Below are 27,677 nucleotides of genomic sequence, written 5' to 3' on the forward strand. Positions count from 1 at the left end.
ACAAAGAACGTCAGCATTTCCAGGGATTCTAGACCTTGGAAAAGTTACAGACATGGGCACTATTAGCTATGAGCCTATTTCACCACCAGGTCTGGAGATCTTTAAAGCGGTGGTTCACAACTGTGGCCGCACCATGGAATCCCCTGGGGACCTTTAAAAAGATTGATGCCCTGGCTCCACTCCTACATATTCTGATTTAATTACTTTGTAGTGTGGCCTGGGCTCCCCAAGAGATTGTAATGTGCAGCCAAGGTTGGAAGGCATTGCTTCAGGGAACATGACTTCAACCGTTCATAATCTGGTGATTTCCATATGGAGGCAGTCATTTGCAGGAAGTCTCACGGCACCGGTGCTTGGCCAGTAACATATTGTTACTCTTGAAAGCAAATTTAGGAGTTAAGTTATGACAAAATAATCTCTCCCCTTTGTCTACTGCAGAATGGCTCCATTACTATAAACTGTGTTGGTAAAGAAGTATTCATGTTGTTGAGCTCTGGGACAGAGATATTTATCCTTCGAAGGCTGATATTCAAATGAAACAGGAGTGAACGACTCCGAAATCAAGAAAGGCTTCCAGACCTCTGTGTTCTTCATTCCTCTAAAAAGACTCCTTAAGTGCTTTCTGCATCATTCCCTTGTGTGTAACAGTAATGGTCTCAGCGGGTTCTGGTTTTGCCTGTATAATAAATCCTCACCATCTCAGAATAATAATGTTTGGATGGCGGAAATTTCTGTGAGAGGAACATGCAGAGGAAATACAGGGAAATCTTGAAGGTCTGGTGAATGATTTAGGCGATCGTGTTATAGATGTGGGATGCAAAGTCGAAACCTCAAAGGGTGAGTGGTCTTACAACGTGCCTACCATATGTGGGTTGCTATGACGGAAGGAGATGGAACTGGAAGAAATAAGAAAATATTACACTTTGGAGCAGGGATCCATGTGGAAAACTTGTGTAAAATTGTTTTCTGGATTCAGGGCCCTTTCTATCCACATAAATCTTGGAACTCTATCAGCCCACTCACAGCCAAAGGCACTTCAAGGACCTCAGCCAAGATGAAAGAACTAAAAAAGCATCCTCGGTCTCTTTCCCTCCTTTGTGTTCTCAAGGTAACCCAGGGGAAAGGTCTCAAGGACTAAACACTCAATCCATTATGAGAATCAGGCTTCTCAGAGTGCCACCCAGGGGGTCAGCATCCACTTGTCCTGCAGGCTGGCCTTTGGTTTTTATCAGTTTTAACCTGAAACAGCTCAGTTTATTGTCTTTCTTCTATAATTAAGTTGTAAACCCTAGATATCATTTCATTTTTCTTTTAATTCTGTCTTATTCTCTTTTGTATATTTATTACATCTTGACTGTAACTTTGGGGGCCTTCCAGGTAAATACCCAGAATTGAGGGGTTTTGATGAAGATGCAGATAACAAAGACCCGAAATATTGGTATTTCTTACTAGGTGCCTTCAGAAGCTGGGAGATTTAACCTAAAAAGAGAGCCCTATTTCCTGTCTTAAGGAAAGATTCCACTCCATGGATCACATGAATGCCTCTCTTCAGGAGAGAAATTTACACACTAGAACTCTGTTAAAGAACCAGATGTGGTACAAACTGCAGGATGACAGACACCTCTTTGTAGAGTACACAGCCCTGAAAGAATACTTCTCAACATAGTATGCTTGTTTTCATAGGCTTGAATTATAAATAACCCCAGCCAAGCATTTTTCAGTTTTCTCCGTATTTAAATTCCACAACAGTTACTAATAGGGCATCATGTAAAATTGTGGCTGTGTAACCGACGTGATTCTGCAATCTGCATTTGGGGTAAAAATTTGGAGTTCATAACCCACTTGAATCTAATGTATGAAATATGATATGTCAAGAGCTGTGTAATGTTGTGAACAACCAATAAAAAAAATTAAAAAAAGGGCTGGGGATCTAGCTCAGTGGTAAAATGAGCTGTATTCAATCCCCTACTGAAAAAAAAACTCATAAAATAAATCAATTTATCTTACCTTTAAAAAAAATAAATAAATTCCGAATAGGAAACTGGTAGTACACTTCATACAAACATAGCCAAGAGCACAGGCACAGGAGCATCCCTGGGAATTTCAACTTCTCTGAGGTTCAGGGATTTGGAATATCTTGCACAGAAGTAGTAAGATGTGTTATCTTTGAGATTAAGACCAACACCAACAATATGGATGGAAAGAGGTGGAGTCTGATTTTCAATAAATAGTCACAGTCACAACTGCAGGATGGACCATCACAGCCCACTCCCAGGGTCCCCTGTGCTGAGTCTCCTAGGCAAGGGAGGGAGTCTACTCCCTGCACATCAGCAAACTCCTGTGTGCATCAGGCCATGTGCCTGCACAAGGGCCTGAAATATGCTCCATTGCTGGAGACATCACATTGAAAATCTTTTCCAAGATTTAAAGGCTGCCATTAATCAGGCAATAGCCTTATAATGTGTAGTTATTACATTTTATTCCTAATTAAACTTATTGGCCACTATGTCAATCCACTGGGCTCCTTCTTTCCCCTATGAATTCCCGGTACTCTGGGTGTTTATTACCATAGTCACCTACTAAACTCTGTCCTGTTATTACCTTCATATGCTTAAGGTGTCTCACTTTTCCAACTACAGTAGGAATCACATCTTATTTTAAAATCTTTACAATATTCTAGGACTTGATAAATGGGTAGGCACTTAACAGGAGCTCAGTAAGCACTCGTGGATCTTCAGCGTGCCACGTAGTTTAGAATATGAAGGTCCCAGGTCTCTACCTACCTCTGCCTGAGGTCTTCATCAAAGACTACCCAAACTTCCTCTTGTGTACAAGACACACCCAAGCAGAACTATAACCACCCTGGGGACGAGAATCCCAAACCGGAAACAAGCATACATGCTTATAGTCGAAATTTTATAGTAAAGATTATGTCATATTAATTTCTATATCCTCAATGCTTAGAATTGTAGTTGGAGCAGAGAAAAAAAGCGCTGATCACATGTTTCTGTGTGAGTGTACAATGAATTGCACTCCTAGAACATTGCTGTCCCAAGAATAATTCAGAATTTAAATCAACAAGCACGAATCAACCCCATTTTGGGGGGGGGCAAAGCTAGAAATTATGGAGCTAGAGATCAAACAAATTTTCTCTTTTTCAGTTACTTTTAAACATACTTAGAAGTAATTATAATAAAATTTTGAGTTTCAAAGTGCTAGCAGGAATGGAAGAGTCTTTTTTTTTCTATACACTATAGTTTCTTGATATGCCATCAAACACATGCATACATTCAAGTATGAGCTCTTTCCATCAACTCTAAATATCTTATGTCTCTTTATGAAACACACACACACACACAAACACACACACACAAACACACACAGACTCATACACTCCTTAAAAACATGCTCAGAGAGTTCATCATATCTACTGTTCTATTTCCTTCACTAATAAGCACCCAGCAGAGCACTATCAAACAGAATTTTCTGTGCTGTCAGATAGTCAATGGGCACTTAAATTGTGTCTAGGAATACTGAGGACCTGAATTTGTAAATTTTATATGATTTTACTTAATTTTAGTTGTAAATAGCCCCATGTGGTGAGGGGCTACCATGCTGGGCAGTATAGCTTTAGGCTACGCAGTCTATATCTGTGGGCACTACCTCCTTTCCTTCCTTTCCTCGTCCACATAAAATAATTCCTGCCTCTGTCCCTCCACATCAACTCAGAGGTCATAAATAGCTTGTTCATGCAAAATCCTATCAATCAACCATGGAAACCACCTTTATTCAGAATTCAAGATAAATGGCTACTCTCTCTGTCTGAAACTGATCTCTTTCCCTGGATCGTTGAAGGTACTAAGTCCTCCCAATGTTCTTCCTTCCTGTCTGGCTGTTCTCTCATAGTCTCCTTCACATGTGTCTGTCTGTCTGCCTATTCCTTAATTTTGGGGTGTCCTTAGAATTCTGATCTCAGATCTCTTTTCACTTTGAACATTTCCACAGAGAATCTCATCCATCTCCACAACTTAAGTTTGTTATCAGTACCTTAACAATGTCCACCACTATTGCTCCAAACTAGACTTCTGTCTTGAGCTCCAAACCCATGATCCAACCATCTTGGCCATCTCCCTTAAGTGTCTCTGGACACCGCCCTCCCAAACTGGGCAGATCACCTTCTCTGGTCTAGAGAGCTTCATATAAATGCCATTATTCATCTAATCTTCATCAAGCCCAGCAGTAGCTGGACCTCCTGAGATCATGGCTGAGCATGGTGAACCATTTTCCTAGGTTCCCCTGTATGAACAAGGTGATCTCATTATCTCTTTCCAAAGGAATTTTTCCTTCTGTGCCCTTGAGCCTGTACTGGGTGTTTTCTTGCAAATTCCTGAGGTGGCCTCAAGGCATCTTTCTATTGTTTCTCTCTCTTTTTTAAAACACATATTTTTAGTTGCAGGTGGACACAATACCTTTATTTTCATGTGGTGCTGAGGATTGAACCCAGTGCCTCACATGTGCTAGGTAAGCGCTGTACCACTGAACCCCAACCCCAGCTCTCTATCGTCTCTTTGCAAAGTACTTAATATCTCTTTAGTGACCATAGTCTCTTTAACTACCACACCTTCTCTTTAACTACCACAGCTTTCAGGAAACCCTTCATATGGAAACCATGAAAGTACTAAAAACAATTGAGTGAGTAGGTATAGTAACAGCCTTTATTTCAATGTATCGTTCTTTAACAGACTTATATTTTAATCTGATATAAAAAATGTTATTAACATGTTAATTTCAGGATTTGCCTGGCTGCCGGACGGTCTAATTGTACAAACTCCCAAATTCTCAGATAACGAATATCAATGTTATGGACAGAATTGTGTCCCCCTCAGTTTTTAAGTTGAAATCCCGACCTTTAGCACCTCAGAGTGTGACTGTGTTGGCGCCAGGCCTTGAAGAAGGGAATTAAGTAAAAATGAGGCTGTTGGGATGGGCTCTCCCTCAGTCTGACTGGTGTTCTTGAAAGAAGAAGAAATTTGGACACCCACAGAGACAGGAGGGATGCACACTCACAGAGGAAGGACCCGGGGAAGGCACAGCGACAGGACGGTCATCTACAAGCCAATGAGAAAGGCATCAAAAGAAATCAAACCCGCTGGCACCTTGATATTGGAATCCCAGCCTCCAAAATCGTGATAAAATGAATTTTTGTTGTTTATGCCATTCAGTCTGTAGTGCCGAGTTACGGCGGCCCAGGCAAGAAACACAACCAAGAACCATCACATCAGTTAGCCAGGGTCTACCGTCCCAGAAGGTACAGTGTGTGTTCACACGCATTTTTATGTTACATGCATGTGCACACATGCACACACACACACACACACACACACACACACACTCTTCCCGTGTCAGTCAATAGCAGGGTACTCTTGCAGTTGTTCAAACTAACCTCACCCCCAAGTCATCCCTCACTCCTCTCTCTCTCTCTCTCTCTCTTTCTCTCTCTCATCAATCCATGAACTAACCATGCTGGTTAAAACCAACCAAGCTCTTCCCCTCTCACTGAGGGTAAAAGCTGAAGTCCCTCCACTGGCCTACAAGGCCCATGATGTGTCCCTCCCCTCCTGTTCTCTCGCTGCTCCAGCACAGTGACAGAGTCCCCAGAGTGTCACAGCAGCTGTCCTCCCATCCGGGACCTTGCCTGCAGGTGTAGGAATGGCTCACTCCTTCACTCTTCAAACTTCTGCTCAGGTGTTATTTTCAGAATGATATCTGTCTTGTTTACAATTAGGATGTCTAGTCAGCCGTCCTACTCCCTCAACCTCCTCAGTGAAGGGAATCACCTTTTTCAAGCTCTGTCCTTTACTTACTTAGGTCTATATTTATTGCCTCCCCAACTAGAATGCAAACTCCACGAGCCAAGTTTTTTGCCCAGGTTTTCACTTCTGGATCGTCAATGCCTGGGATGCTACTTGGCATGCAGTGGGCACTTGATAATAATTGTGGAAGGAATGGTAACGGAAAAGGCTCTCTATTACTTAATGTCTGCATGAATGGATGTCGGGATTTACTACATGTCCTCTTAGAAAGCTGGCAAAGAGAAATCCTTTAGCCACTATTTTTGGGGAAGAGAGTTAACCTAGATTCAGATGCCAACTCACACTTTTATACAACGCTTCCCTTTTGAAGAATTACCTCAATGTTTTTTCTCCAACGGACAACTCTAAAGAGCTTAAATTTTACTCCTGAAAGCTTTTTCTTGAACATTTACTCATATTCTGCCCCAGAGACTCATCTCTCATGTTAATATCCTAAAACACAGTATTGCTTTGAAAAGAAAATGTTCCTCCATCCACCACCCCGATGAGAACATTTCACCTCCCAGGCCCAGCCAGATGTCTGGAAATAAGAGAATAAGTGTCTTTTACAGCTGCTTTTGCTTAGTCAGAGCAGTTCCAGATTTTAAGTGCTCTGGACAGCCTGTCTTTGTGACAGGAAGGTCTTGGACACAGCCTGGGGAGGAGAAGGGGCCACCCTATGTAAGACCATGGTGGAGCCTCCATCGAGAGCAATGGGCAGGGCCACTGAGCTCTGAGTTGGAGCTAGAATCTAGCAGTAATTAACAGGATGGATGGAAAGTCAACAAGAATAAGGGGTCAAATTCCAGAGAAGAAAAATGGTTCGGCTTTCAGAGACTCAATTTTGATAAACCCTAACAGGGGAGAAGCCATACCCTAGGAACTATGCCAGAGGCAGGGGACATGAAGGTGCCTGGCCATGTCAGCTATTCACAGTGTCTCAGCACAGAAAAGTCCTTTCACATGCCCTTGGGACATCTTCTATGCCATCCATCTCCTAAGAGAATTCTAATGAGAAAAACACCACAGGGAGCATGCAATAATTGAGCTCTCTCATCAAAGAAGGCCGAACAGCCATCCAAACAATAAAAGGAGAAAACAAAAACCCATGTTCCATGATAGGCTAAAAAAAGTAGAAGAACATTAGCATTCACCCTAAATCCCAAATTCTCCATGTCGTAGCCTTCCCAAGAGACACTCTCTTACCCCAATAGATAGTCTATGCAGAAAAAATGAGATGAATACGCCACAGGCTTTTCAATAATGACCACTGATGATGATAACATCAACACAGGATTAGATCACAGTTCTAATTTCTCAACAAATCTTCACTGAAAAGTCTTTAATTTTGTTTATAACAACATGATATTTTGGAACTGGATACAGAAATGGAAATGAGCCCGCCACTAGTCAATGGTAGGTAACTATGAGAAGAAAGTAAGCTAATAAGCTATATTAATAGGTGGATGTGAGAGGCCAGAGAAGAAGCTACAAAATTTCCAGAGCTATAAAAACTTCCCCAAAAGCCTACCAGTAAATAACACAAACAGCAATAATTTATTTATTTATCATTTATTGTGCCATGTACTTTCCTAAAAGCATTATGTATATTAATCCATATACTGCTTATAACAACCCCAAACGGTGGGTATTAATGTTATTAACTTCAGCAGCGAGGTTAAGCACCATGTACAGAACACAGTAGTTAAATAGTTCAGGTGCAATTTAAATCCAAGCAGCCTGTCTCTAAACTTGTGAGGAGCAACAGGAACCTATTGTCTAATAAATTTATTTTCCCAGCCCATGAGTCAGAGTAGAACTGAGGGTTTTTATTTCATTCAGACCCAGGATTCTTGAAAATTAACTACATGCAGTTACAATTAATTATGTGCAAAGATGTAACAATGGCCCCCAATGGAAAGGCGAAGAGTGTATTTCCTGCAGGTAGAAAATGCCAATGAGAGACAGGTAAATGGGTCACCTTAGAAGAGCTGGAAGTTTCAAAGGGCAGCACGAACATGCAGGGGGACGCATCACTGGGGACACATGAAGAGAGAGAAGATGAAAAGTGAACCGAGAGAGAGGATCAGGATGATTACTAAAATAGGGACACCAAGCCTACCATCAACCTCGCTTTCCACTTTAAAGGGTCAAATTAAAATATCTGGAGATCTGCAGGAACCAAACTTTTGGATGAAATCATGATTGCCCAGCATTTATTATTGCTTAGACTTTAAATTCCCAGTCTTTCTCTCAAAGAGAAAATCAAACAAAGAAAACTTGACTCATCTGCAGAACCTCAAAAGAGGCATTTTTCTTCCGCCTTTCCAAGCCAGTGCTTCCAAAACTGTGCTCTGGCTTCTATTCCCTCTGAGTTCGTTCATTCATTCATTCATTCATTCATTCAATAAACCTTCAATCAAGGTCTATGAACCAGGCACTCTGCTCAGCGTTAGAGCTACAGAGTGGCGTGAGGAATGATCCCTCATCTCAGCCTAGCGGGGGACGAAGGTAACAGTTAACAATCACAGGACACAAATGCCAGGCAAAGGAAGTGTGTGGAGTCTTGGGACCATCAAGGGTCCCCTATTGTATTTTTACTGGCTCCCTTACAGGGCCATCTCTCTCTAGCTCTATTAAACATAGCTTAGAATTCCCAGTTTTAAATGAAAACCGGAAAATCTCCCCTTCAACCTTTTTGCTAGGACCCTCTCTTTACTTGGTGGTCAAGCAGAGCTAACATCTGGGCTGACACCTTTACGCACCTCTTTCTGCCCCATGCATTCTAACCAGTCTCTTCCCACACCTTGAATGGCACACACAGAAGCACATTTCTGCTTCAAGCCCAGAAAACGACCAACTGCCTCTGTGGGCTAATTACCACAGGGGCCAGCTGCCTTCATGGGCCATCTGTTCTCTGGATGTCCCCAAAATATCCCTAACTTCTGGGATCAGAGGATAAGAGCCAGCAGCATTCAGAAGCCAGTCCCCATCAATGGCCCTGCTCTTGCATCTGACTTTCCAGCCCCTTTCTGAATAGCACGCGGAATGCTACTAATTGAGGCATTCTAAATATACGGTGCAGAACACAGACCAGGCTACAGATGGAAGGCTGCAGAGGACAGGCTGCGGCGGCTCAAGCTGGTTTTCACAAACCAACTGCGAAACATATTTTTGGGAAAGAAGGGAAAGCAGAGAAACAGGCTGCAGAATAATAAAAATAAAAGGCACTGTTGACAGGAGGGTCTTTTTTTTTGAAGGGCACGAAGGAGGGGTGTTTTGTTCTCTTTTCCTTTCGCCATTTAAACTCCTCTTCATCTCATAGGATACTGGGAAGGCTGAAAAAATTTAGGAAGCATCCTAAGATGCCACAGGAAAGGGTCTCTGACAGGGACAGCAGAGCTGCTGGTGCTGCCAGACTGCTGTTTAGGGACACAAGGACGCAAAGCCAATGTCCTTGCTGTGCTAACTGGTAAACCCACACCTGCTCAGAGCTCTGCATGCTGAGATTCGTCCAACCAGCTGGAGATCACTTACTCCAAACAGCTCTTCTGCTCCTCCTGACTCCTCCAGTCTTGGTACTCAGGGTAAGGTCAAGGTCAAGACTGAGAAGTGACCTGTGCCCTTGACTTTGCTCTTCTGGACACTCCATGTGGATGGAGGAGGCGGCGTGATGGTTGCAGGACACCATGGCCTTGAATTCTGTTGTCTATTTCTACTATCCCCTTATGTCATATTTAGGGAGTCAAACACCATTTTCTTTTTAGCCATGCCCACATTATTCAAGCATCAGTATAACTTATTGGAAAGTATAATGACAACAGATTTCCAAAATAGATTAGAAAATGCGGCATTACTCATAATTCTACCACTTAGAAAAAAACTACAAACACTTTGCTATGGCACTTCCATTCTGTCTTTTCTCTTTACATAGTTGCACTTTATGATTAATTTTATAATTAAAAATATAATTTTTCATTGCAAAGCTTTGCCTCATATTATTTAATATTTATTGAATAAATGACTTTTAGTTGCACTATCCCACTGTAAAGATACTGCATAATTTTACCAGTCTCCTATTGTTAGTCATCTGGGTTGTTACTAATAATGATTAACATTCTTGATATAAATATGCATGGACGTTTCTGAGAATAAGCTTCCAGAAATGAAAATACTGGGGAAAGAAGTGAACATTTTGGAGGCTTTGATACAAATTCCCTTTCTGAATGGTTGTACCAATTTGTACTCTCCTTACTAAGTATCAATTTTTATTTCCCCCACCCTCATCAATCCATACATTGCCACTTCTTAAATTGGGGTGAACCAAATTTTGTTTTAATTTTTCTTTCCTTCTCTGTTAGGAAAAATTGAACACTTTCTCATGTATATAGCAGAGACTTATACCTCTTTGTTTATAATCGGTTCATATCTTTTGTCCGTGTTTATCTTTCATGAGTTTCTCTGGGTTTAAGTAAAAACTTAAGCTTGTATGCATCTTTAACCAAACGAAGTAAGGTCTTTTTTACCTTTCATTCTTAACCTTTCATGTATGTTTTGGTGTTAACCAATAAGTTGCAAAAAGTATGGCTGATTCTGAATAATTTTAGCACATAATTGAAGGGCATTATGACATAATTTTTACATTCTGTACACTTTATAAGAGGCCATAGAGTCTGCAATTTTTCATGAATTCCCGTGCAATTTAGTTTGTGAGTAGAGGTTACAGAGATTAATGATTTCATTAAACATGAGAGAAGGCCAAAGTACACTCTGCACTATGCATAAACTGTACTCATTGACCATAAACATCTTCATCACTCAAGGAGGTACAGCCATGAACTTGAAAATGAGTAGTGTGTTTATACTGTAGCCTTAGAGGAACATAGGCGAATAGTGACCATCTTTTAGAAAATATCTAGAAATTTATGGAACTTAAGTAACAAAATACTGTGAGAACCATGAAGGCTCCTTTTTTTCAGAGACGCACTAATGTAGGATCAAAAGCACATGGTTCTTGTCCTGAGATGAATCAGCATCCTCTTGCACTAGGCCTGGCGTGTAGTAGGATTCAGTGTATGATGGCCGAATAAACAATTATCCCAGGGCGGTAAGACCCTTTGTATCTTCAGGTCCAAGCACACTGCCTCTGCTTTCTGGATTCAGACTCCATCTGATTCCTGTCTCCTAGTGTCTAGTTTGGATCACAGACTAGAAATCAGTGGATGGCCACTTGAAATCTATGCCACCCACCCTGCTGGGGCTGGCCTGAGGCCTGATGCCCCCATCTGACTAGGGTTTTGCCCTAAAAGCTTTCAGGATAATGGCAGAGTCCACTTCGACACCAGCTGGAGGCCCAGCTGCATTTTGGTCTTGGAGCTCTTCCCCCGGCCAGCTCATTCCTGGACCTCTGTGCCAACAGACACCCACCAAGCAGGGGCACACATGCTTCCCATGACTATGCTGGAGGGTTCAACTAGTGACAGCATATTGGGTAAAGTACTTTCAAGTTGCAAATTCATCTTTATGGTAATCAGTTGAGGATGATCAGGAGCAATGCAAACAGAAATTTTTCATATTTTTGCTTGTTGAATAATCTTACAGTAAGAGTAAAATTTGGGTCTTCCTTCGTGTAGCCTCTGCCCGCCTCCCCCGCCTGGTGTCTTACAAAAGGGTGTGACTCAACACTTACACAAATGGGAAAGAGACTTGACATCAACACGTACTGTAGCTGCCTTAATTTCTTTTTTGAAAAACCATCATATAAATATGTTCATAATAGCTTCCTTGTTGAACACTCTTGAGACATGTCTATGGGAAACCCCATGGTTAAATATGAAGAAGTGATCTCCTGAGCGCATTTAGCATCCCTCCTACTCGTCCACCCATTCAGGGTCCCTTCAGTCACCTTCGCTGTTTTAAAAACCTTCCAATCAGTCTCCTCATTTCTACTCTCTTTCTTCTTTTCTTTTTTTGAGAATGGAGATTGTATATTTTTATTTTAATTAACTTTCTGAGGTAAAATTCAGACACCATATGATTTACCATCTGAAGTATGCAAATCAATTTTTTAGTAAGTTCATAGAGCTCTATGACCATCACTACAACTGAATTTTACAGCATTTCATCTCCTCTGGAAGAAATTCTGTAACCATTAGCAGCCCTTCACAACCCCACTTACCTGCCTAGAGCCCTAGCAGCCACTAATATAATCTCTGTCTCTATAAATTTGTCTATTCTGGACATTTTCTATACATAGAATTCTATAATATGTGGTGTTTTATGTCTAATTTCTTTCACTTAGCACAATGTTTGCAGAAGCGATTCATGTTGCAACGTATATTGGCACTTCATTTCTTCCTAATGCTGAATAGCTTTTGATATACTATTTTGTTTATCAATCCACCCACATGGGTGTTTGGGTTGTTTCCACCTTTGGGCTGTTATGACAATACTACTACTAACACTCATGCACAAGTTTTTGTATGAACTTATGTTTTCATTTCCCATACACCTGGGAGTGGAACTGCCGGGCCACATGGTTACTCTATGTTTGACATTTCAAGGAGTTGCCAGGCTATCTCCCAAACCTGCCTCCACTCCAGTCCACCCCGGTATCAGTGTGAACCAGCAAGAAAGCCAATTGAACACATTTAAAACAGTCCATAGTTGACATGTCCTGTAGAAGAAATGACAAACAAAAAATGACATACCAAACTTGATAACCTTGGCCATGCCTACTTCTTCAGGGTTGTCCCCTTGCCATACCCTATCCTCCCACTCCAACCTATTGTGCTCTTACTTAACCCTCCAGCATGATCTAATACCTGTAGTTCTCCACATATGTCAACCCACTGTGCACCTTCATGTTTTGTTCACACTATTCCTGCTGCCTAAAATTCTCCCCTCCAACAATTCACTCACGCCCTGGGCCTGAACCCTTCATACTCCGATTTCAAAACCTCGCTCAAAGGTGATGCCATTTCTGGCCATTCCACTCTCCATACAGTGAATTATCTCTCTCCTCTATACCATTTTGTAAAACTGTGTTGTGGTTACCATCTACTTGGGTGTCCCTTCCTCTGGGCTCTGGAGCTTGGGATGGAGCAGGAACTGCATTCTCCAACTTGTCTACCACCAGCACGGACAATACCTAAGGCAGATCTAGTGAGTAAAGACCACTGAATATCCAAGTCTTTGAAAATATCAGAGCACACATCTCACTGTATCCCATTATACATCTATTCCTCCATTTAACAAGCTGAGAAGCTTCCAGTAGCACTTAACCTAATTACCTCCTCCTGCAATTTAATTTCCCATGGTTGTTCTCTGAAGTCAGTATCCTCCTTACAAAAAACCTTCAGATGAAGTCACCTCCTCTCAGAATTGCGTTTCCCATACCAATTGATAAACCGGATAACTTTCCAAGGTTGGAAAGGTCTACTTCTTCCCTTCATCTATGTCTACAATCAAAACAGGCCACTGAGGGCAGAGGGCAGAGGGTAGGAGTTAGAGGAGTTAGGGGGGCACCTCCACAATGGAGCCTCCTTGGTTTACCCCCCTCCACCTCAGCTCCCACAGGCCTTGGAATGGGAACAAAGCCACCTGGACATGAGCTCAGCAGCCCTTTCCCTCTGGAGAAGAGCAAGCCAAAGCTCTCCATGGATTCCCACTTCCAATAAGCAACCTCAACTGAAATAGATGGCGAGGGAAGAAGGATGGACCCTTTCCTTGCTTACAGTTTAAATCTTCTCATGACTGCCACTCGTAGGCTCCCTTTATCCAGCAAACCAGACAGTGCAGGGAAACACTGGCTGCGGCCAACGCAACCCAGCACCAGGGGGTACAGGGAGGTGGTTCTCTCTGTGTGCACATGGGCTGCATTCACTCAGAAGGCACAGAAGCACTAGTATCAGTTGTGGTGAGGTCCTCACACCAGCCTGGAAACTTTAACTGTGCCCACGGCACAGCATGTATGATGCTATATACATCCACCCAAGCATGCACCCAGAGTGAACTCCACTTCCCACTGCCCTGCACAGCGAAGCCAAGGAGCTCTGAGTCACAACAGGTCACAGCAGATACTGCTGCAGCGCTTGTGACAGTGGAACATTGCACAGGAGAAGGGCACAGAGACCTTCTCTGAGACTCAGAGAAAAGGCGAAGCTCAGTTCCAGGGCTGAACGGATGGTGCTCAGGCAAGACAACCTGTCCTAGACACGAGGTTATCACTAAAGGACTGGGAGAGTGTGGTGCACTCGGGGTCACCACCACAGCAATGAACTTGCAGCCTGGTTCATACCTGGACAGTCCTGGTGCAGGATGGCTTTAAAACTGACACTGTCTTGAGCTCACCAGGGACAAAAGTGCACCCACACCCACACCGTTCCCCCCTTTCAGCACGGCAGTCGATAGATTCCTTGAGACAGCTGACATTTTTTTTTTATAAAATAGACCTTGCGTTAGTTGACCCACATAATTTTAGGCTAATGGAAGTGTTTTGAGCATGTTTAAGGGAAGCTAGAATATGCTATGATTTTGACAGACGTATTAAATGCATTTTCAGCTTATAGCATTTTCAATTTTCGACGGATGGATTTATGGGGACATAACCACACGGTGAGTCCTGAAGCATTTGCAGGGGACCACCCCCCTCCATACACACACGCTACACTGAAGGTCCAGGAAAAGGAGCAGCCGTTCCCACAGGCAAACACCATTGATCTCAGGCTTCACCATCTACACAAGATGGCTGGCTTTCAACAAGTTATGAGGCCAAGGAAAGGCAAGAAAAATCCCAAGACCCAAAGCAATCATCAGAACCAGACTTAGATATGAGACAGTCTGTGGAACTACCTACCAGGGAATTCAAAGTACTAGGATTAATATGGAAAAAAGTAGAAAATGTGTGCAATCAGATTGGCCACTTGAGAGCAGAAATGGAAACTGTTAAGAATCGAATGGGAATGCCAGAAATGAAAAATCCAGTAACAGAGATAAAAAAAAATGCCTTTTAATGGGCTCATCAAATCTACCAAGGAGACTTTGTGAGCCTGAGGTAGGTCAATAAAAACGATCCGAACTGAAGCACAGAGAAAAAAGAGTAAAAACAATCAGAACCCTGTTTGACCCAAGGTGCAACAGTGTGGCTACTCCTCACTGGGATTCCAGAAGAAGAGAGAAGGAACAGGGCAAGGAGAGCTCTTCAGTAGACCTGCCCCAGATTTTCCCAAAATGAAGGACAGACACCAACATGCAGAGCTATAAAGTTCAGAGAACCAAGAAGGATAAACACAATAACAACACCAAACACAACGTAGGCATAAGTTAGTTCACATTATTGTAAAAGAGTCTCCCTCCTATCCTAGAGGACTAAAGTCCCCAGACTTTAGTCAACAGCATCAACCCTACATACACTGTTTATTCCTAGACAGACAGACCGACCTGTGGTAAAGTTTGATTTATAAATTAGGAACAGTAAGAAATTAATACCAGCTAATAATAATAAAATAGAAATAATTACAACAATCTTACTATTATACAATTTATTTAAAACTTATGAATGATTTGTTCTGGAATTTTCCAGTTAGTATTTTCATACTGCGGTTGACTGTGGGTCACTGAATTCGAGGAAAGCAAAACCACAGAAAAGGAGGGTTTATAATAGCTGTATCAATGCTATTCTCCTACTTTTGATCTCTATGCCATGATTGTGCAAAATTCTGGCATTAGGGAAACTGAGTAAAGGGTGTAAGAACTCTGTACTATTTTTGCAAGTCTTTTATAATTTTTAAATTATTTCAAAATAAAAATAAAAGGTCATTTTTTCTTTGGCACCAGAGATTGAACTCGGGGGTACTTGGCCACTGAGCCACATCCTCCGTCCTATTTTATATTATTATTTAGACACAGGGTCTCACTGAGTTGTTTAGCACCTCACTTTTGCTGAGGCTGGCTTTGAACTTGCAATCCCCTGCCTCAGCCTCCAGAGCTGCTGGGATTACAGGCGTGTGCCACTGCACCTAGCTAAAAGATCTTTTAAAAGTGATTTAATTATTAGATTCTAGATTGAGAATAAACTAGTCATGCCTAAGAAAAGAAAATAACTTTCTAAGGATACCCTCCATACTTCCTTGTCCCCAGCCACTTGGCATTTGTATTCTTCAGTTTAGATTTGAAATCAGAGGACCTAAGCCTCAACTCTGGGATTATTTATATGAAAAATGTCCTCCTATCCAAACAACTGATTTCCAGTGGAACTGTAGGAGCCCAGTAGATCAGTAATGTGAGCACTGTGTATACTTTGAATTTCCTATAAACTTTTCTTCCAAAAAGTTTCAGGCAACTTTCTACATCTATATTGATTGTGCTGTGTATACAGTGAGGTTCAGCAGCTGAGAGCTGAGTGAGCCCTGGATCCAGCCCCCAAGGAGGGTACTGCATAGAATGGTGATTAGAGGGTCAGAAGTCCAGGCAGGCAAGTGAGGCTTACAGAACCTCACTTAGCTCAGCTCCAGATGGGATGATATGGATTGCAAAGACTAGTTAAATTTGAATGAAGGACTGTGAAACTAGGTGGGGAAATGAGACGTGCCCTCAAGCACAAGATGCTACTTTGCAAAGAATGAGAGACCTTTCAACTGGAAGAACCGGAAAAGATTTCAGAGAGGAAACAGAATGTAAAACACGGGATGTACAGACAGCCAGGGCATCCCTAGTGAGGCTGGCTACAGAGGAGAATGTCAGGGCACATGCCAGGAAGAGGCATGATTGACAGGCAGGAGGATGGGGCGGGGGAGGGGCAGTAGAAAATGAGGCTGGAAAGGGAGGTTGGGATCCAATCATGGAGTGCTCCAGGACTGTGGGTTTATATAAAATCCCAAACATACATATAATATTACATTTTGGAGAATATGACAGAAATTTTAACCTTGTCTCTGCCCTCAAGGAACTGACGAGCATGCCAAACAGCTCTTTAAGGGCACACAACGAGGTGTTTTGAATTCAATATTTTCTCCTGACTTTTTCAAGTCCCTTCCTTGTTTTTTTTTTTTTTCCCCTATCATGCTGCAAAGATTCTGAAAGAACCGCAGCTTCTGAGAAGTTTAAATAAAGCTTTTCATGCCAAAGGCTTATAAACACTTGCTGTGGTTTGAATTTCCCCTCTAAAACTCATGCTGAAATTTAATTGCCATTATAAATGTATTAAGGAGCAGAACCTTTAAGAGGTGATAAGGTCAAGAATGGATTAAAGCCATGTAACTGGGCACCACGGGGCACACCTGTAATCCCAGCAGCTCAGGAGGCCAAGACAGGAGGATCACAAGTTCAAAACCAGCCTCAGCAACTTAGCACAGAGACCCTGTCTCAAAGTGAAAAATAAAAAGGGCTGGGGATGTGCCTCATTGGTTGAACACCCCTGGGTTCAATCCCTCGTACCAAAAAACAAGCAAAAAGGATGGATTATTGCCATTACCTTGCAAGTGGGTTCCTGATACTGGAGGAGTTCCACCTGATTTTCTCTCTGACTTTCACATACTTACCTGCTCTCCTGCCTTCTACCCCCTTATGATGGAGCTTGGAGGCCTCATAAGACACCAGCCCCAGGCCCATACCCTTGGTCTTCCCAGCCTCTAGAACCATGAGCAATTAAACTTCTACTGTTTATAAATCACCTAGTCTGTGGTATTCTGATAGAGCAGCACAAAAGGACTAGACGATGCTAGTGTTCTTCTGTTGGTGGAGTTCATCAATCTGTCTTAACCATCTTCCTGTGCCTGTTTGTCTTTCCCAGGATCTCATGTTTTTCTTTCTGATCAAAACTTCTTCCCCAGAAAGTTTGTACAACTCTGCAGAGTAGGCCTCCTGCAAGGGTGTTTGTATGACTTGGTTATGTTTTTAAGATTTCCTTACATCACTCTGGGACCAGAGAAGAAGAGCAGATTTAGTCAGAGGCCTTCAGAGCAGGGGAAGTGGCACAGTGAAGGGCTGCGTTCTAAGGTTAAGGCAGACACAGGCTTTGGAACCTTGGTCCTGTCAATCATTAGCTGGCAAACCTTAGGGATGGATGTAACTTAACCTCTTTGAACTTCATATTCCACACCGATAAAATGGAGATAATGAGAGTGTCCACTGTGCTGGTAAAGAGGAGATTAAATAAAACCATGCTTGTGAAATACCAGAAAGAGTGCCCGTTGCAGATGCACAGACATAAGCCATCAGCAATGGCCTCTCTTACCATTGGGATTGCCAGGATGCCGTTCCAGGACTCTTTCAGGACCCACAGCAAATGTTAAGGGCCCAAGAGCTGGGCTCCCCATCTCCTAGGAAAGGAGGGTCTTCTGATTGTAGCACATTTCTGGATTCAGACCATCTTATATCTGGCTCCAAGGCCCCCATGAGCTACACATCCAATGACTCTCAGAGCCTCTTGGCTGGTAACACTGGTCTACCTCCTAATCCTACCCCCAATCCTGTTTTCAAGTCGCTCTGTCTTCTGGTACTCTGCCTCTGCTGCCATTCTGTTCCCCACTCACTTCAGGACCCACTTAAGTCCCACCTCTTCCAGTTTCATCCCTGACCATCCACTGGCATCCAGTCACCATTTCTGAAGCCCACTACACTACACTAACGGTCAGTCTCCCCACTGAACCCTCACTCACTCAGAGTTCTGTCTTCCTGCACAGGCAGCCTGACACCTGGCTTATTCTCCTGTCTTAGCCCTCCAAGCCGGTGGAGACACTGCACACAGAGCAGGGATTCCACACATGCAGGCTGATTAAACCTCTCTGCAGGACTTCATCCACAGCCCTGAGGAAAGGCTGGAGCCTGATTAAAATACAATTGATCCTTCCCTTCAAATACCACTTCCGGCCAGGGGTGGCAGAGAAAGTTGAAATCTGAATAGTGGCACTTGTCATAAAAAAGGGGCTGAACCAGTTGTGTGAAGGTGGCCCTGTGTCTTCCTCTTCCCACCCAACATCCACTCACACAGAGCACCATCCCCTTCCAACTAGTGTGAGACCCCAGTTCAGGTCCCCTCTCTTCTCTGAGCCTGAGTCCTTCCTAACGACTCCAGCCAAAGCCAAGTTCCTCCATCTTGGTCACTCCATAGCATCAGAAATTCTGCCTTATAATATGTTATTAATATGAAACCTAAACCAGGAAGTGACACCTCAACTAAAAAAAAAAAGAAAAAGAAGAAGAAGGAGGAAGAGGAGGTGGAGGAAGAGGAGGAGGAGAGAAGGCCCCTAGGAAATAAGTTACTTAAATAAAAATAATGAAATCAAAACCCAACCACAAAATGACAATACAAACTCAGACTTGCCAGTTTCTCAGTCTTGCAACAAAATACTCCATACACAGGTTCCGTCTGTCCCAGCCTGCTGAAGGTCAATGGAGTGGATCCTTGGTAAAGGTGTCAGAACTGTACAATTAACCTTCTAATTCTATTGCCCTTTTTCTTAACTATTTCCTCCTGCCCTCCCCGTCTTGGAGGCAGACTGGCCACTAGCAGGCAGGTCCCAGTGCAAAATGAAAATGTGGAGTCCTGTATTCAAGAATTATCAAGAATTTCAAGATATTCTTCAATAGAAGAGTATTTATTCTTACAGGGATGCTCCTGCTGGCCAGGCCCTGATGGAGGGCCTGGGGTGCAGATTCCTGTCCACCGGCTGAAACCAAGGCTGGGCTACTTTCTTTCTCATCATCACCATAGAAATAATTTACTCTTGTAAGTGAAACCTCAAGCCACTTATTTGCATTTAAGCCTCTTAATTCTAATTTTGGAATAAAAAGTATCTCTCCCTCCTCAAAGGAACTTAAGGCATCAACAAACAAATGGGTAGATGTCAGACAGGGAAAGGGACAGAGCACACAGGCGAGGTGACACAACAACCATCTATCACACAGGCTTTCTCATTACTTAATGGGCAAACCAATTACACTGAGTTCTGACACTTTCAATCCCCTGGAGACACTGACAGAGAATTTAAGCCCTAAGTCAAGACCAGACCCCCTGCTCTTCCTTATTTCCACACCAAGATCTCCCAATGCCCAGAAAAGCATCCAAATACCTGTTTTACCATTTCTACCTCATACCATAAAGCAGCCGACAGAGAGGCATGAATGCACACAGAGAAAAGGGTCCAATTCTTGCCCCAGCACATCTCTCACCAGTGGATGACTCCAGATTGCTCAAAGCCAGACCTGGAACTGAATTTGATTTGTCTGGATACACTTGAGCAAAGTGATCAGTTACAGAGTGTCCCTTAGAAGTCACTTGGAGATACACAAACAATGGAAGTCCAAAACTCAGCAGTATCTCCACAAGGTCTTGGTTGTGGAGTCCAGAGGTTGGGAACAACAGTACAGTCTGCTACTAATTTATATAGTCATTTCTATATCCTCTTGTTTTAAAGTATATCTCACCTCTCAGGGTATGTTTCATCTTTTTTGTTTATTTTTTAAGATAGGGACTTGCTAAATTGCTAAGGCTGACCTTGAACTTGAGACTTTCCTGCCTCAGCCTCCTGAGTAGCTGGTATTCAGGCATAAACTACCATGCCCAGGTTGTACCCTCTGTCCTAATCCATTGTGTGCTGCTACAAAAAAAAAACCAAACCAAACAAACACACCACCAAAACTGGGTAATTTATAAAGAATAGAAACGTATTTGCTCATAGTTCTGGCGGTGAGGGGACTACAAGGTCAAGGTGCTGATAGATTTGTTTTTTGTTGAGGGCTGTACCTCCAGAGGGGAGGACTACCATTTCCTCACCTGGCAGAAGGTGGGAGGGGAAGCTGCTGAAGGTGGCAGGAAGCCTTTTTTAGGAGTGTTACTCTCATTCACAGGGAAACGAGTCCTCAGGACCTCTCAAAGATCCAACCTCTTATTAATACTGTCACATTGGCAAAACCTGGGTTTTGCAGGGGATACATTCATACTACAGCAGCACTCTCAAAACCTCCGCTTCCTCGCACGCAGATCATAGTTTGGCTTCACCTCACTCCAAAAAAGAGTCTTTGGGCATCTGACCCCCTGTCACCACAGCTCTCCCCCTGGAGGAAGATGAGCTGCCCAGGCTGGTGGGTGACATTAGGGCAACCCCATGGAGACAGCAGATCCAAATGCTTGCACAGGAGTCCCACTGTCAGATGTCTGGATTGCAAAAGAGGAATGACTCAGAAGGCTAAATTGTTTTATGAGATGATGTTAAACCAATATCCAAGAGTTCTACTGAAAAAAACATTAAATCAAAGCCAAATGCTGTGCCACTCAGATTTCAATGCCTGGGTGTATATCCCATACTGAAGGAATAACTGAACTACAACATAAAGGAAGGGATTGTCTGTTTCCTTGAGGAGATCAAAAGTGAGGCATCCAAGGCCAGGTCCCGATCACACTTCTTTCTCCAGATGATTGTAAAATGTCAGTGCAACTATGTAAGAATAGAACACAAAAATAAACGCCCATGAAACATCTGGGGAAAGGAGGCAGATATCGCTTCCCCTGTGTTTGGAAACTGATAATAATTAAATCATACAGATAACAAAGTAGAGAGTCACAGTGTCTCATGCTCTCTGGAAGCTGCACCCGTTGTAGAGTTGCCACAGCCAGACGAGATCTCCTAGGTAATCTGTCTGAATTCATCCTTTTATAGGAGAGCATCCCCAAGGGTAGGTGGCTTGTCCTGGGTCACCCAGAAGAATGGATGATGGAGACTCCTTAGAAAAGGTGGCTTGGCAAAGTTGTGAAGAAATGGAGTCCAGGATCTGAGGCTGGGGCTGTAGGGACCAGGGATGGCGTGCACATGAAGTCTCTTATTCACAGAGGAGGAGTCTCAGTCCTGAGGTCTCAGTACCCCATGCTTGGGCCATCATGTCACCTGCCTCACAGTGACCTTTAAATTTATATATGTATGACCACCTGGAATCATTGCAGGGGCTTTTATTTATCCCTTTCTTTTTTCACAGACTCTTGGTAAACTGCTCCAGCTCTTGGACTAAGGAAACCCCATATGCAAAATCACTCTCTTTAAGGTATGTTTGGAAATGCAAGTAAGTTATTTTAAAGGTCTATTTCATACTTCCAAGGTCTCATCACTTGCTCCAAGTCACTATAAAAGACAGATCTGAAATCTGATCTTCTCCACTCCCTTCTTTCTCCTTAACTAGGTGTGGATGGAAGACTCATGAGCCAGGATTGAAAAGATACTTCAGTGTAATTCAGTCTGGCCACCAATCTGAGGCAAGACTCATGATTTACAAACTGCTGACCAAATGATCCTCCACTTAAGAGCAGAATTCTTATAATAACATTAATCCCACTTCTTCTGAAACATTGCTTCTTTTCAACATTACTACTTATTGAACTTAATTCTACTTCCCTGCTTCCTCTGATTTGTTGAATCTTTCACAATACCCTGCTTCCTAGGTATATAAAAGATTGCCTCCAAATCTTTTGCTATGACTAAAAATTTTAAAAGTTAACCTCTGTTGCTTATAACTGTAAAATCTACGTAAATATATTTTAAGGGTTTAACTTTATTTACACATAGGAATACAGTTGTCTAGACTTTCACCAAATACATGTGGATTGATTTGCATTAAAATATCAGCCATCCTCTGCTCATGAAAACAACACCAGGCAGCTTTGATGAGAGTGTCTCCTGCAAAAAGTCAGCCAGATCTCAGAGCAGATAAGCATGGGGACAACAGGCTGGTGCCACTGCTGATTGAGAAAGATGGGCCTTACATATTAAGATACTATATACAGAAAAGCAGACAGACTTCAAAAATGAAGGCAGATTGCAAATCACAAGGGCAAACTTTCCAAACTGCAGGCATTGATTTGCAATCAAGTTCTTTAGAAATTGCTTTGTATGTGGGCAGCTCTATGTAGCACACTTCAGGGACAGTGGCAACCAGGATTTTGTAAATGATGTTTAATGAGCTTCTCCAGGGATCAGCTAGTAAGATAATATAATATATGTGGAAATGCTTCATAAACTGGAAGGCACCATAAAATGGGAGGCTGCATCACCATTATATTTTGAACTCTTACTGAGTGCTCACCACATGCTTATCATTATACTGGTTCGTGGATGAACACTCTGGGCATTTTTCATATCTCATATAAATGAGAAAAAAAATCTTACACAAAAAGCTTGATCTTATAAATGATTTCTTTACTTAGGTATATGAAAAATGATGCTACATTAAAACCGCATGAATTTATGGTTCACATATAAAATGGAAAAATCATAAGACAGGAAAGTGCCAAAGAGAACAGGCATAAATAACAGCAGGAGGGTTTCTGACAAAAGGGAGTCTGTCTTGCCTGTACGCCAGTGAAATGTTGTATAACAAAGCATGGAGTGAGCTTAGGTAGACACAGCTCCATTTCTGGACTAGTCAAAGCAGATTACAATCAGAAATGGGGGGAAGAACTGGATGCCCCTGAAGACACCACTTCCCCCAAATTATTAGTTGATTTTGAACCAGAAATAATTTTTAAATTAATTAAAGGCTACCAATGAACCTAAAAACCGGACAAGGCACCTGTCTTCTAAAATTAGACACAAACACAAGTTAACACAAGACTGTCTCCTGCCCATGGAAAAAGTTAAGTCACATGCTTCATTTCCACCTGCTTTGACAATGTGCACAATAGACCTGGTGATAAAAGGGTGGGAGTTCTGGACTCAAGACTCGATGCTGGGTTCACATTCTGGCTCTGTCACTTGCTAGCCAAGCAATTCCAGGCACTTAATTAATCTATAGCTCCATTTCCTCCTCCCCTAGTGTGGTCCTTTTGAAGAAAAAGTGAATGGATAAGTGCAAAGTACCTCGGACTGCATCCGGTACATGTAAGGTTCCCAGGCCTGATACCCAGACCCAGTTCCTAGACATATGTATGGGAAGGAATAGAATAAAAACTGCCTATCACAGTTTATTGGGCTTCAAGGTTTTAGGTCTATATTTTGTTTGCTTTCTTCCTTCTTTAAAGGAAAGTAAGACATTCTACCTTCATCTGCCAAGGAGAAAGTGCATTTAATGATTGTGGTTTCTACCAGAAACTAAGTGGAAACAGATGTTTCTGAAAAATAAAAATCCACAGCACATTCTTTGATGTCCATCGCATCTAACTTGCCACCAGCCAACCCAGAGCCAACTGCTGACCTTCTGCAGCCTGGTGGCCAAAGGAGACCCCAAATGCCTTTTTGCCCACCCACCCCCAGCTCCCATTCACAAACACCAACCTTCTATGAAATCTGAGGCCGTGTATGGTCGCTGATTTGGGCTGTTCTCTCCAGGGCTGTTCAGGCTCTCCAAGGCTGACTCAATAGCTTCCACCAGTTCATCGCGCTTGTCTTTCCTCACGGGCTTCTCCTCGGGGTGGCGGGTCAAGCCCGTCTCCAGCTGGTACACTTTCTGGAGGGTGAAACTGTCGAAAGGCACTGCTGCGTACTCGGTGGCCAGCTTGACGCCGCTGTGCACCTCGGCCTTGTCCACTTGGGCACGCAGGAAAGCCAGCAGGTCAGCCTGGGCCTTATGCATCGGACCAGGACCCGGACCGGGACCAGGGCGCAGGCCCGCAGGGTCGCTAGCCTGGTCCTGCCCGCTCCGGAGCTGCTCGCTGCGACCCTGCAGCTCGTCCTTGAGCTGCGCGATCTGCCGCTTGAGGCTGCTCACGTAGTTGCGGTGCTGCTCCTCGCGCTCCTGCAGCACGGCCTGGTAGCCCTCTTTCCCCGTGGGGCCGTTGGCCCTGGGCAGCCCCAGCTGCTCCTCGTCGCCCCTGGGGGTGCAGGCCAACATGTAGAGGACGGAGATGGCGCAGCAGAGCAGCACCAGCAGAACCACCACCCGAGAGATCCACCCCAGCAGCCCGCGGCGGACCATCGTCACTCAGGGGAAGGCCATGCGTCCAGCATGCGCGACATCCCAGAGCGTCAAGGTCCCCTCGGAAGGGCTTCCCAGACTAGACCACAGGAAGCGTGCGCCTGGGCCGCCCTGCGCGGCTGTCGTCCATTTCCGTTTAAAACGTGTCCGGCTCCTTGGAGTCAACAGCCACGGGAGACAGCTCTCCCACTTCTAAGGGAAGATCTTCCAGGCAGAAGCGGTACTTTAACAGGCTCCTCCAGGCTCTTCCATTCATTCCCATCGTAACCCTCCTGATGCACCACTGAGACCACTGAGACGTGGGGACCTGGGGAGACACAGAGGGCAGGTACACTTAATGAAGACGGTAACACCTTCTTTTCATTCACTGTGGCCATCAGTGAAGGAAATAGGCCTCCTCTGACGTTTATGGAGAGATACCATCGATGCTTAAATATTGGTAAATATTTGTAGATCAGGACACAAAGGGGCACCTGCAGTGTAACACAGTGAAGAACAAAGGACACCGATCAATGATCAGAGGAAAACAGGGCAAAATGCAGATAGTCCTTTTCTCTGGGTAGAAGGGTTAAGAGCATTTTTTTCTGCTTCTCTTCTATTTATTTTTGTATCTTGTACATTCTCCACAATGGTACATGTTTTGATGATTTAAAAAGGAAAAAGCAAAACTTAAAAGATATTGAAATTGTTGGCAGGGGACTTTTCTGCCTGGGCCTGGCCAGTAGGTCCAGGGGTGCAATCAGGTGAATCCTGTGTGCTCACTGTGTGCATTCACCCAGGGCAGGCCGGCAAGTCATTAGAATGGATCCCAAGCTTTCTGATAGAACCTGGGACAGCACCTGGAAGTTCAAATGTGCAAGTAATAATGTGGATGGTAATACTCTCAGAGGGATCGGGACAGTTATTCCCCTTAACTCTCCAGTCCTGCCTTAAAGACATAGCGATGAGTTCACCTTAGAGAGGGATGAGGGTGGGAGAAGAGAAACCAGAAATACTGTCTTGTTGAGACTCCAACCCAGACATGTCTCTATTCCATTGTCTGCAAACAATTCTGTGTCCTGATTGTTCATAGTGACTCTCAGACAGATGGCAGCTCTGAACCCCAACTCTAAATCCCTGTAACAAATAAGGAGCCAACCTAACTCCGTGGCTCCCAGTTCCCCACTGGGACATGGTAGATGATATTTTCTTGCACATTTCTTTTTCAGTGTTCTTCTTTCTTCAATGCCCTTTCTATATCTCCCACTATGCAGCCAGAAAAAAAAAATAAATAAGAAAATGATTAATAGAATGTAGATCAAATTAAATTTCTTGTTTAGGGACATTTCGGTAAAAATTTCTTAGTTGCATCTTCCTGTATCATTTCTCTTAAAAATAAGCTCCTAAGGGCCCCTGTGTTTTACATTTTGTGAAAACCTGACATTTTAAACAATCCCTGAGATGCCTGAATTTTCTTTAGATCGTCTCTATCACAACCCAGAAAGCCAGATTCTAGGCCATTAAGAGTCTCACTGTTTCTGTTCCAGTCACAGATGGGAATCAGGAATTCAGTCCAGTCAATTAGCACCTCCAGGACCCCGGAGGAGATTCCATTGTTATTCTCTCCATACTAATAATCCTAGGCTCACTGAACTGATTGGAATGTCACCTGCTATGTTCTGCATCCACATAGAAGTTTTCTTTCTATTACCAGCATATGTGCCCTTACTGCTACCAATCTACCACCAAAATAGTTTATTTCTCTATTTTCCTTAAATGTTCAACACATAACATTTTCTTTCTAATATTCTCTCTAGTACTTCCTTTGGCCTGAGAAGTCTACTATAATTTAGAACAATACACAGTTATTAGTGCAAGTTTAAAGTGCATGTTTTGCCCTGGAAGCCTTTTCTGTCTGATGAAAATCCATGGATTTGTATAATTACTATAATTCTGTGATTAAAAACATCTCAGCTTTGGTGTTCAGGCACCTTGCTGTTTTTAATGGAATTTCTCAGATGAACTCATTATATTCAAGTATTAAATTACCAGTGAAAACATGCTTTATCACATTATTCTGCCATTTTAAAGACATTTGCTTTTAATAGGTCATCATTAAAGATAAAATAAGCAAATAAAAAAACAAACAAAATGGAACATTTTTGCTGTGGGATCTTAACATATACAATCTTTCTAACTAATTTTTAATGGAATCATTGTCATATTTGCATAATTGAAATCATGTAGGTTAATTGAAGCAATGTATTAAGGCTATGCTTAAAGAAACTTAAAACTGCAGAACATCATTTTGTTCTGTTCTAGAAGTCTCTTTAAAGTCTAGTCTGGCTTTTGAAATACACTAGTATACATTTCAAGGTTATTTGGTATTCTACTCTTTGGAGAAAAGGAATAAAAGGAGAAAAAAGCCCTAGATCTTTAGGAAAAATTAACTTTTAAAACGAAACACACACATACACACACACACACACACACACACACACACACACACACACACGAAAAAAGAAACAAAACTGTTGCCAAAGAAGCAGTGATAATTTTTTCCTTCTAAATGTCAGGAGCAGAGAATGTATGTCAGAAAGAAAACTCTGCATCCTTTAATAGACAAACTATTTCTAATGATCTCAGCAATCTAATCTGTAATTAAAAATAGTAAGTGGTATACTATAGGTCCTAACTACTGGAGAGGAATATCTGTTTGCTGAAGTCAGAAGACGCTAATCCTTTGGAGACCTTAGGTCTTTTACTTGGCAGCACAGAAGGTCATCCTGAAGAGTGGGTGCCAGCCGCTCCGCCACCTTTAGGAAAGACACCTGAAGAGGCAAAACTAGACCAATGCACGACTGAGTCACAAAGGCACTGTGTAATCTCCCTGTCTAGGCAGAGGGGTTGGACAATTAGAATTAACATTTATAAAGTGTTTACTGA

At 42.9% G+C, this 27,677-nt stretch overlaps 1 protein-coding gene across 1 annotated transcript in view; it reads right to left on the reverse strand.

The window, feature by feature from the left end:
* The window catches only part of Csgalnact1 (chondroitin sulfate N-acetylgalactosaminyltransferase 1), a 307,763-nt gene that overhangs the window by 60,152 nt on the left and 219,934 nt on the right, over positions 1 to 27,677 (reverse strand). The window contains exon 4 of the mRNA XM_026395849.2: positions 24,113 to 25,059. Within this exon, the coding sequence (XP_026251634.1) occupies positions 24,113 to 24,752 (640 nt within the window). The 5' untranslated portion in view covers positions 24,753 to 25,059. The remainder of the gene's footprint in view (positions 1 to 24,112; positions 25,060 to 27,677) is intronic.

The sequence above is a fragment of the Urocitellus parryii genome, chromosome 14 (assembly GCF_045843805.1).
Source record: "Urocitellus parryii isolate mUroPar1 chromosome 14, mUroPar1.hap1, whole genome shotgun sequence".
In the NCBI taxonomy this organism is placed as follows: Eukaryota; Metazoa; Chordata; class Mammalia; order Rodentia; family Sciuridae; genus Urocitellus; species Urocitellus parryii.